This window comes from Mesoplodon mirus (genome assembly GCF_964341445.2).
Source record: "Mesoplodon mirus genome assembly, chromosome: 5".
Lineage (NCBI taxonomy): Eukaryota > Metazoa > Chordata > Mammalia > Artiodactyla > Ziphiidae > Mesoplodon > Mesoplodon mirus.
Genome location: NC_138980.1, coordinates 136,700,487 through 136,713,172, shown reverse-complemented (window position 1 = coordinate 136,713,172; position 12,686 = coordinate 136,700,487). Strand labels below are relative to the sequence as shown.

General features: G+C 37.8%; 1 protein-coding gene and 1 pseudogene across 3 annotated transcripts in view; one reads left to right on the top strand and one right to left on the bottom strand.

The window, feature by feature from the left end:
- Window positions 1-12,686, bottom strand: part of DEPDC1B (DEP domain containing 1B) — a 104,872-nt gene that overhangs the window by 39,261 nt on the left and 52,925 nt on the right. For both annotated transcript variants that reach the window (XM_082623354.1, XM_082623355.1), the window contains exons 6-7: window positions 11,496-11,543; window positions 7,062-7,202 (exon numbers count right to left, since the gene is read on the bottom strand). In XM_082623354.1, the coding sequence (XP_082479480.1) occupies window positions 7,062-7,202; window positions 11,496-11,543 (189 nt within the window). The remainder of the gene's footprint in view (window positions 1-7,061; window positions 7,203-11,495; window positions 11,544-12,686) is intronic.
- LOC309805122 (ferritin heavy chain-like) lies at window positions 3,758-4,513 on the top strand (annotated as a pseudogene). The gene has a single exon. The product of its transcript is annotated as a ferritin heavy chain-like (transcript).

Below are 12,686 nucleotides of genomic sequence, written 5' to 3'. Positions count from 1 at the left end.
AAAGAGGAAGGGAAGAAAAAACACCTACAAAAACAAATCCAAAACAATTAACGAAATGGCAGTAAGAACATGCATATCAATAATTATCTTAAATGTAAATGGATTAAATGCTCCAACCAAAAGACACAGACTGGCTGAATGGATATAAAAACAAGACCCATATATATCATGTCTACAGGAGAACCACTTCAGATCTAGAAACATACAGACTGAAAGTGAGGGGATGGAAAAAGGTATTCCATGCAAATGGAAATCAAAAGAAAGCTGGAGTAGCAATACTCATATCAGACTGTTATAAAAGACAAAGAAGGACACTACATAATGATCAAGGAATCAATCCAAGAAGAAGGTATAGCAACTGTAAATATATATGCACGCAACATAGGAGCACCTCAATATATAAGGCAAATACTAACAGCCATAAAAGGAGAAATCAACAGTAACACAATAATAGTGGGGGACTTTAACACCAAACTTTCATCAATGGACCATGCAGATGGTCCATCCATTTCTATCAGATCATCCAGATAGAAAACCAATAAGGAAACACAGGCCTTAAGTGACACATTAGACCAGATGAACTTAATTGATATTTATAAAGCATTACATCCAAAAGCAGAATACACATTCTTCTCAAGTGCACATGAAACATTCTCCAGGACTGATCACATGCTGGGACACAAAGCAAGCCTCAGTAAATTTAAGAAAACTGAAATCATATCAAGCAACTTTTCCAACCACAACACTACGAGATTAGAAATCAACCACACACACAAAAAAAAAACAGTGAAAAACACAAACACATGGAGGCTAAACAATATGCTACTAAACAACCAACGCATCACTGAAGAAATCAAAAGGGGAAATCAAAAAATACCTAGAGACATATAAAAATGAAAACACGAAAATCCAAAACCTATGGGATGCAGCAAAAGCAGTTCTAAGGGGGCAGTTCATAGCAATACAATCTTACAACAGGAAACAAGAAAAATCACAAATAAACAACCTAAACTTGCACCTAAAGCAACTAGAGAAAGAACAAACAAAACCCACAGTTAGTAGAAGAAAGAAATCATAAAGATCAGAGCTGAAATAAATGAAATACAAATAAAAAAATAGAAAAGATCAATGAAACTAAAAGCTGGTTCTTTGTAAAGATAAACAAAATTAACAAACCTTTAGCCAGACAGATAGAAAAAGAGGGAGAGGACTCAAATCAATAAAATTAGAAATGAAAAAGGAGAAGTTACAATGGACACCACAGAAATACAAAGGATCATAAGAGACTACTACAAGCAACTATATGCCAATAAAAAGGACAACCAAGAAGAAATGGACAAATTCTTAGAAAGGTACAATATCCCAAGAGTGAGCCAGGAAGAAACAGAAAATATGAACAGACCTATCACAAGTACTGAAACCAAAACTGTGATAAAAAAAAAAAACTCTCAACAGCAGGACAGGAATAAAGACGCAGACATAGAGAATGGACTTGAGGACACGGGGAAGGGGAAGGGGAAGCTGGGACAAAGAGACAGAGTGGCTTGGACATAATATACAGTACCAAATGTAAAACAGATAGCTAGTGGGAAGCAGCCGCATAGCACAGAGAGGTCAGCTTGGTGCTTTGTATCCACCTAGAAGGGTGGGATAGGGAGGGTGGGAGGGAGACGTAAGAGGGAGGAGATATGGGGATGTATGTATATGTATAGCTGATTCACTTTGTTATACAGCAGAAACTAACAAACCATTGCAAAGCAATTATACTCCAATAAAGATGTTAAAAAAAAAAAAAAAACTCCCAACAAACAAAAGTCCAGGACCAGTTGGCTTCACAGGCAAATTCCATCGAACATTTAGAGAAGAGTTAACACCTACCCTTCCGAACTATTCCAAAACATTGCTGAGGAAGGAACACCCCCAAAATCATTCTATGAGGCCACCCTCACCCTGATACCAAAACCAGACAAAGATAACACACAAAAAGAAAATCACAGGCCAATATCATTGATGAACATAGATGCAAAAATCCTCAGCAAAATACTAGCAAACCAAATCCAACACTGCATTACAATGATCATACACTATGATCAAGTCGGATTTATCCCAGGGATGTAAAGATTTTTCAATATCTGCAAATGAATCAGTGTTATACACCACCTCAACAAATTGAAGAATAAAAACCATATGACCATCTCAATAGATGCAAAAGAAGCTTTTGACAAAATTCAATGCCCATTTATGATAAAAAAAAAAAACTCTCCAGAAAGTGGGCATAGAGGGAACAGACCTCAACATAATAAAGGCCATATATGACAAACTTACAGCTAATATCATACTCAACAGTGAAAAGCTGAAAGCACTTCCTCTAAGATCATGTACAAGACAAGGATGTCCACTCTTGCCACTTTTATTCAACATAGTTTTGGAAGTCCTAGTAAAAGCAATCAGAGAAGAAAAAGAAATAAAAGGAATCTAAATTAGAAAAGAAGAAGTAAAACTGTCACTGTTTGCAGATGACATAATACTATATATAGAAAATCCTAAAGGTGCCACCAGAAAACTACTAGAGCTCGTCAATGAATCTGGTAAAGTTACAGGATACAAAATTAATACACAGAAATCTGTTGCATTTTTATACACTAACTACAAATGATCAGAAAGAGAAATTAAAGAAACAATCCCATTTACCATCGCATCAAAAAGATTAAAATACCTAGGAATAAACCTACCTAAGGAGACAAAAGACCTGTACTCTGGAAACTGTAAGACACTGATGAAAGAAATCGAATATGACACAAACAGATGGAAAGATATACCATGTTCCTGGATTGGAAGAACCAGTATTGCCAAAATGACTATACTACCCAAGGTAATCTACAGATTCAGTGCAATCCCTATCTAGTTACAAGTGGCATTTTTCACAGAACTAGAACAAAATCTTTCACAATTTGTATGGACACAAAAGACCCCCAATAGCCAAAGCAATCTTGAGAATGGAAAATGGAGCTGGAGGAATCAGGCTCCTGGACTTCAAACTATACTACAAAGCTACAGTAACCAAGACAGTATGGTATTGGCAGAAAAACAGAAATATAGATCAATGAAACAGGATAGAAAGCCAAGAAATAAAACCACATACCTATGGTTAATTAATCTATAACAAAGGAGGTAAGACTATACACTGGAGAAAAGACAGTCTCTTCAATAAATGGTACTGGGAAAACTGGACAGCTACATGTAAAAATATGAAATTAGAACATTCTTTAACACCAAACACAAAAATAAACTTAAAATGAATTAAAGACCTAAATGTAAGGCCAGATACTATTAAACTCTTAGAGGAAAACATAAGCAGAACACTCTTTGACATAAATCACAGAAAGATCTTTTTTGATCCATCTCCTAGAGTAATGGAAATAAAAACAAAAACAAATGGGACCTATTAAACTTAAAAGCTTTTGCACAGCAAAGGAAACCATAAACAGGATGAAAAGACAACCTACAGAATGAGAGAAAATATTTGCAAATGATACAACCAACAAGCAATTAATCTCCAAAATTTACAAACAGCTCATGTGGCTCAATATAAAAAAAAACAACACACATAATCAAAAAATGGGCAGAAGACACAGTCCTCGCAGAGAGTTGCCACGGTTTCTTGCTTCAACAGTGCTTGGACAGAACCCGGCGCTCGTCCCCCGCTCCGGCTGGCCGCTCAGAGCCAGCCCTTGTCACCACCTCACATCACCCTCCGACCACCCCAAGGTCCCCACCGCCATTACAGCGCCATGCAGCCACCGCCACCGTTTCACCTCAGCCGCCTGCCATGACGACTGCGTCCCCCTCACAGGTGCGCCAGAACTACCACCAGGACTCAGAGGCCGCCATCAACCGCCAGATCAACCTGGAGCTCTACGCCTCCTACGTCTACCTGTCCATGTCGTACTATTTTGACCACGATGATGTGGCTTTGAAGAACTTTGCCAAATACTTTCTTCACCAATCTTGTGAGAGAGGGAACATGCTGAGAAACTGATGAAGCTGCAGAACCAACGGGGTGGCCGAATCTTCCTTCAGGATATCAAGAAACCAGACCGTGATGACAGGGAGAATGGTCTGAATGCAATGGAATGTGCGCTACACTTGGAAAAAAGTGTGAATCAGTCACTACTGGAACTGCACAAACTGGCCACTGAGAAAAATGACCCCCATTTGTGTGACTTCGTTGAGACTCATTATCTGAATGAGCAGGTGAAATCCATTAAAGAATTGGGTGACCATGTAACCAACTTGCGCACAATGGGGGCCCCCGAATCTGGCATGGCACAGTATCTCTTTGACAAGCACACCCTGGGAAATAGTGATAATGAGAGCTAAGCCTTAGGCTGGCTTCCCATAGCCACAGGGGTGACTTCCCTGGTCACCAAGACAGTGCATGCATGTTTGGGTTACCTTTACCTTTTCTGTAAGTTGTACCAAAATATCTACAAGTCCTTTCCTTAGTACCATTCCTTCAAATAAAGTAATTTGGTACCCCCCCCCAAAAAATAAATGGGCAGAAGACCTAAATAGACATTTCTCCAAAGAAGGTACAGGTGGCCAAGAGGCATACGAACAGATAATCAACATCACTAATTATTAGAGAAATGCAAATTAAAACTACAATGAGATATAACCTCACACCAGTCAGAATGGCCATCATCAAAAAATCTGGAGAGGGTGTGGAGAAAAGGGAACCCTCCTACACTGTTGGTGGGAATGTAAATTGATACAGCCACTGTGGAGAAGCAGTATGGAGGTTCCTTAAGAAAGTAAAAATAGACCTACCTCACGATTCAACAGTTCCACTCCTGGGCATATATCCAGAACAAAACATGGATCAAAAGGATACATGCACCCCAATGTTCACTGCAGCACTGTTTACAATAGCCAAGGCATGGAAGCAACCTAAATGTCCACCAACAGATGAATGGATAAAGAAGTGGTACATAGGGCCTCCCTGGTGGCGCAGTGGCTGAGAGTCCGCCTGCCGATGCAGGGGATACGGGTTCGTGCCCCGGTCTGGGAGGATCCCATATGCCGCGGAGCGGCTGGGCCTGTGAGCCATGGCCGCTGGGCCTGCGCGTCCGGAGCCTGTGCTCCGCGGCGGGAGAGGCCACAACAGTGAGAGGCCCGCATACCGCAAAAAGAAAAAAAAAAAAAAAAAAAAAAAAAAAAAGAAGTGGTACATATGTACAAAAGAATATTACTCAGCCATCAAAATAAATGAAATAATGTCATTTGCAGCAACATGGACGGACCTGGAGATTATCATACTAAGTGAAGTCAGACAGAGAAAGACAAATAACATATGATATCACTTATACGTGGAATCTAAAAAAATTGATACAAATAAACTTATTACAAAACAGAAACAGACTCACAGACTTAGAGAATGAACTTATGGTTACCAGAGGGGAAGGTTGGGAGGGAGGGATAGATAGGGAGTTTGGGATTGACATGTACACACTGCTATATTTAAAATAGATAACCAACAAGGATCTACTGTACAGCACAGGGAACTCTGCTCAGTACTCTGTAATAACCTAAATGGGAAAAAGAATAGATACATGTATAACTGAATCACTTTGCTGTTCACCTGAAACTAACACAACATTGTTAATCAACTATACTCCAATAAAAAATTAAATTTTTTTAAAAATTGGAATTCGTTTTTTTTTAAGTTCCAAGTTCTTTTGTTTCTAAATTCTACCATAAAACATTATGAAAATGGAAAATGAGAAGAAAATCTAAGAAGTGGCTTTTAATCGTGTCTTTAGAATTTGTCTTTTACCAGTCGCATAATGGCATTAAATGGCTATAATGAGAATCTACTCAATTAGTCTTTATGCATCTTAAATAACAGCAAGTAGTCATCATTAGGCATGATATTCACAAGGACATAAGCCCCCAACTCTCCTTGGTGGACAACAAAATACCAAGAAGACCCAGTGGTCTCAAAGCACAGTACTAGGTCTAATCCCTTCATCTGTTCTCAATATTGGTCTCTCTGAGAACAAACTCACTCTTATGTACATGATTTATAATTGTTCCATTTTGCTTCTTATTATGAGAAATCCTATGAAATCTTAAAATTGACGTACTGTGTTAAGAGATCAGGTACATTATTCACATATTGCTGATAACGTTATTTTGTTAGGATACTATGGCTGCATCCCTACTTTCCGACAAGAAAATAAGAGAGGTGTAGAAATCCAAAGTAGAAAGGGAAGAGACGGGGAAGGAGGAATGGGAAGGCGAAGACTGCTAAGCCCACAACACTCGAAACCAAGAGGATGCTAATTCCTACAAATTTACGTAACAGAGTATGATACCCACACAGTGATTTGGTCACTAAAGCAAACTTTTGGACAAGAAAACAATAATACTTATTGAACAATCACAACATCAACAGAAAAATCTGATTTCCAAGAAGAAAGGAACAATATCAGAAAAACCTATACCAATAATATTGATTTCTTTTTCCTTTTTACCATGTTTCTTTGACAGTGTAAATTCTGAAATATAAATCTATGTGAGAAGTAGCAACAAGTTTTAGAGAACAGTAGTTACTATATTTTACATGTCACAGATAACAAAAAGTCCTACAAAAACCTGTTCCTTCTATAAAAAGAAATAAGATTTCTATATGAAAATATCTCTCTCACACTTGACTATTCATGAAGTCATATCCAGAGTAGTAGATTTACTCATGAAGAGTAAATGTCAAATTTACATTCTTTACCAATAAAGTCATACTTTTTTGTACAGAAATGACATAGAACATATTATTCCTCCCTGAGAAATAAAAACTATTGGTCCTTGTTTAGGTTTCATAACAGAGCTTAACTATTTTCTTTTCCTCCTTTATAGAGCAGGACTCCAACTAGGCAAGCATCCCATCTGTTTTTATTTCAAAAAAGCTATGGAAGTTGGGCTAATGGAAGTCTCAAGATAGTGAAAAATGAAATGATTCCATATCAGTAGTGAAGATATACGCTCATTATATTCCAACTTACCTAATACACTGACAAAGGCATCAAAAAGGTGAAACGTAAGCAAAGGCTCTTTCAAGTGACCATAGTAATCAGCTATAGTTTTAAAGACATCTTTTTCAAATCCTAAATACATAGGCTGCTTCAAATCCGAACAATTAGGCCCTGTTAAAAAAGGGAAAGAGAAAGAAAGAGAAACGTTAATGGGGCAATCATCTCTAAGTATTAGTCTCTGTGCATAGGTGTGGTGTGTACAGATAAGATCAGAAAAGTTTTCAAGGAGAAAACTGATACTATACCTTTTGCTTATATAAATATACTTTATGTCTAAATTGAAATCTATTATAAAACAATGAGGGAAATCACTGGCTTACTTCCATTTTCAAAGAAACCGACTCTTTTATGACCTTCTGAAAGGCATTTTTATTAAATGTAAACAGTGATAATTCTCTTTGAAATAGTCAATATTTCTCCTAGTCTTTTTTCGCCACACAGAATATGGGAACTTAGTTCCCCAACCAGGGATGGAACCCACGCTCCCTGCAGTGGAAGTGCGCAGTCCTAACCACTGGACCGCCAGGGAAGTCCAGATATTTTCCTAGTCTTGACACAGTTAACCAACACAGTAATTACCTCATATATGTAATAGATAAGCTATAAAGCAATTTTTAAAGCTTTTCATTATTTCATCATTGCTATATTATAAAATTCAAGAATCAAGAGTTGAGTGAAATAATTTCTGCCTCTAAACTATTTTAGACTAATAAGAATGTATACTCTTTTTCCTAAAGATATTCTGAAAAGGAGATTTTACATTGTGTCTTAAATTCATTCTGACTACAAAACTCTCCATTTGATCACCAACCATCAAAAGATAGTTTATAAAAAATTTAAAATAAAAATTTTGAAGCTGCTCAAACAAAGACTATGGGAGACTGGATAAAATGACCTCTAAATTCCTGTTGAATTCTTTGATCTAAGAGTCTAGGTTTTATTTACCCAACAATGCTTTTGAGTGATCAGTGGCATTGAATGAATTTTTATTAAACAAAATTATAATAGAAAATAACACCAAAGCAGAAACAAACAGATGTTTCTGCTAAAAACAAGTTTAAAAATAAAAAAGATAGTTTATCAAGCAGTCATATTGCAAAGTAACTCTAAGAAACCTGGAACAACCTAGGAACCAAGAAGCCTGGAACAAGTGAGGCAGAGATCCCCTTGTATCAGGGACCAAAGAGGAAAAAGAAACTCTTAGCTCTCTACAGAGCTGGCAGCAAACGCCCCCAACAATCCATACACAGATGGCAAGATTTACATCGCCAAGTGGAGAGAAGAACTGGATCTGCCCATGCCTGAGGGAAATGGTAAGTGGTCCACGAGGAGCTGCTTGGCCAGCCTTGTCTATTTCCATCACAGTGTGGAAGAAAGGGACACAAATGGATTGGCCAGTTCTCGGCCAGCAGAACACAAGACTAACAACTGTACCGGAACAGATCTCTACTCTCAGGACAGCCGGAGAAGCCAGTAAAAATTGATAGGAAATTCTTCTTACAGAATCACTGTAACTAAAGAGAAAGTATCAAACAAAAAAGAACAGTTAAGTATTGTGGGCCTTCACATTTCAAGGCCATTGGGACATTCTGGAAACAGCTTTTTGTTGGTCTCCTTTAAAATTCTCTTACCTTTTAATGTTCTAAAATTGACTAAAATAATGAAAATTATTAAATATCTATATGTGTCGTACCTCATTAACCTAGCAGCAAACAGCCATTTTTACTTGCTTCCTCCTCTATAATACCCCAAGCTTAGTCAGTTGAAATAGTGGGATATGTCTCAGCAAGCAATACACATTGCCTTGAATTACTCCCTCCCAGGATAATATGCAGTTCATTCTAAGCAGTTGTACCCCTTTGTGAACACTTCATCATTCTTGATAAAAATATGCAAAAACAAGCCAAAAAAAGGTCTCCCTAAAAATGCCAGTGCATGGCAAGCCCTATGAGAGGAGGCCATAGTTCTAAGACCTTTTGTTTCTCTATCATGTTGAATTTCAGAATATTTTTTAATCTAGTTTTTATAAATGTTATTCCTGAAAGACTTTGGAAAACAACTGTTTACATCCACTTTTTATTGGATTCTTGCAATCTATGTGCACAAGGAAGAAAAACAGTTAACCTGGTTTTGTATTTATTTAGCATCAGTCCCTCATTCTGTGGCCCACCATGAGGCTGGCCAACAACGAAAGCACCCAGGCCAATGGTCTGCAATAAATGCAGATGGGCCCAAAGGGAAGAGATGAGCAGTAAAACTACAGAAAAAGAGGCACAGGGCCTTCAAAATCTCATATAATCAGCCTATCCTTTCTGTTCCCTATTAGAGGACTATAATGGGAACCTAGACTCATTAAGAATAAGAAGGATAAGTACAGACCATGACTTTGATAAGACTCAAAGTAAATTTGGGGAGGCCAATGAGAATTTGGAAAAATTAATAATTTTATACAACTATTCAAAAGGCTGACCTCGCCCTTTGGCCACCTTTTTTTCTTTGACATGTAAACAAGCACGTTTATGGATGTGCCAACCATCTGTAAAGCATTGCACTTGATACGTGTGAGAGGTGTCCCTGTTCCCAAGAATTTCCACCTAACATAACATTAATGTGGTGAACATTACTAAGTCGATCCTCACATCTTTCCTCTCCATTGATAATTCCAGTTATTCTAACCTTTCTGCAGAAGTTTTGTGGCATTATGTATAAATCTTGCTTGAGGGAAAATTATACTCTTCATTACATTTTGATCGCCATTGAGAATTCAACATCATAACCACACCTTAAAATATACTTTACAATGTATTATAGCCTAGACTTGTTATACTGGCTTCCTCTGTTCATTCCCAGTTGATCAACTTCCAAAATCCTTGGTTTTCCAAAATTTCATAAATGGGTCATTTAACCCATTTATACCTTCTATTTTGTCATTCCAACCAAAGATATAATTTAGATTAATATACTACAAATGACTGAGAAAGAATAAAAAGCACTCCCCCAAACTAAAAACCAAAGGACTCTACATCTCAGAGGGGTTCCAAAACATGAACCAAAAACCTATGAAAATCTTAATAGTTAAACACAGAGAACTTTGGGCTTCTCACAAACTAACATTGCTATTTATATTTAGGATGATTGTATATAATCATTTTCTACATATTACCACTGAGATCACCCACAGTGAGCTGAACAGTTATTTTAGTTTCATTCTATAATCAAACAAAACTAACTTCAGTGAAATTAATAATTCAGAGCCTACTAATTCAAGAATTTATACACGTATCTCTGTACATGCTAGTCTTACCCAAAAGGGAAGAAAGAAACCACCTCTCTGAGGTGATCTTTGAGACTCAAAAGACCCTATAGACCAAATATCACCATTATCAGTCAGCTAAAATAACTAGAATTCTTCTCATTAAAATCACTTGTTTGGGTTAAGCCACTAACCATTAGAATCCCTTCTTTGGGTTAAGCCTTCTGAAAATCCCAGAAAAACAGTAGTGTTAATGAGATACCATAATAACTCATTTCTTCACAGTGCCTATGATATCCAGTGAAGGAGATTTCATATGCCTATGAAAAACTTCAGAGGGGCCGCCCTGGTCCAGACCCCTCATTTTACAGCCAAATTGCTGAAATGGCCTTTTCTGTTTTCTGCATGCATGTTCTTCTCCTTCCAAACCATGCTGCATACCAATTAGATTAGTTTTCTAAAACATTTCTCTCCAACTTAAACCAATGCCCTATAAAAAGCCAATGGGAAACAGGATCTGCTGAGTAAACTGATGAGGTAAATATAAGGCATACTTAGGAATAAAAATTTAGGTTTTAGGAATAAAAACCTATAAACTGTTAACAGGCATTTATCTATTAAAATATTGCATTCAATATTACTAATTATTCTTTCCTGTGATGAAGCATTCAGAAGAAGCAGTATGGACCTTATCTGTAGTGTGATTATATCCACAAGAAAATGGAAGCACAAAACCCCTTTAAAAATGCTCTGTAGGGCTTCCCTGGTGGCGCAGTGGTTGGGAGTCCACTGGCCGATGCAGGGGACACGGGTTCGTGCCATGGTCCGGGAAGATCCCACATGCCGCAGAGCGGCTGGGCCCGTGAGCCATGGCTGCTGAGCCTGCGCGTCCGGAGCTTGTGCTCCGCAACGGGAGAGGCCACAACAGTGAGAGGCCCGCGTACTGCAAAAAAAAAAAAAAAAAATGCTCTGTAACTCAGCCCTTTCACTAAGTCACAAATTTATCATTAAAAGCACAGTAATCCCCAAACAATTAACTGCCAGTCTCAAAGGTCTCAAATCAATGTTCAGGGCATCGAGCAAAAAAAATTTCTAATTTAGGGCACTAATTTCTGTTAATTTCATAAAAATGGCAGGTACTTAGTACTTACAATTTGCCAAACACTTCATAGCTGACAGTACCCAGTGAGGAAGTTCTTCTGCAGAAAAAGGAAAATAAAAAGATGTTTTATTCAATTATATATAATTGAAGGGATTATATACACACTTGGTATCATAAGAATGATACTTGCCCAAGTAATATGAAACATACCTGCTAATCACAAATCACCTGCTTATGTATCAGAACATTTAAAAGATAATTTTTCCTTAGCAGTGATGTTACAGCACGTGATTATATAAACCATAACTATAAATTTCTCTAAAGACAAGATGCACTTGTATAAGTTTTAGGGAAAAGAAGAAATCTGATAGTTTGTTCCAAAGAAACACTAACAAACAAATCAATTATCCTAAGAATTTTAGAAAGAGAAGAAAAAAACATAAAAAGCAAAAGTATGAGTCATCAAATGCATTTATGAAACCATTTCACCAGATACCTTAAAAAAAAAAGTTAAATTCTGTATGTCCGATGTCCAATATAAGTATCATTTTACATGTTTCAATTTTCAAAATGTCTTAAGGCAAGAAAGTTCCACTGACATATCAATATAGGTTATTAGTATTAGGACAGCCTTAAAATAATAATCACTAGCATTGCTACAAAAAAACCCAGCTGAGCCATTTGGTACAGGGTCTCTTCCCCTGGCCCTGCCACAGACATCTGATGAGCGGGGCCAGCACTCATGCTTCCACTTCTCACCTTCTCCACTATCTGTGAAACTGCAAAGACACTGGTTGGTTGACTTGTATTAGAGCTAATGAACCTGAGGCTTGTAAAGTGCTCTCTTCTTTCTGAAGAATGTACTTAATAAAATAAAAGACAACTGATCGGGGCTTCCCTGGTGGTGCAATGGTTAAGAATCCACCTGCCAATGCAGGGGACACAGGTTCCAGCCCTGGTCCGGGAAGATCCCACATGCCGCAGAGCAACTAAGCCCATGCGTCACAACTACTGAGCCTGCGAGCCACAACTACTGAGTCCACGTGCCACAACTACTGAAGCCTGCGCACCTAGAGCCCATGCTCTGCAACAAAAGAAGCCACCGCAATGAGAAGCCTGCACACTGCAACGAAGAGTAGCCCTTGCTCACCGCAACTAGAGAAAGCCGGTGTGCAGCAACGAAGACCCAACGCAGCCAAAAATAAAAAATTAATTAGTTAAATAAATTTAAAAAAAAAGA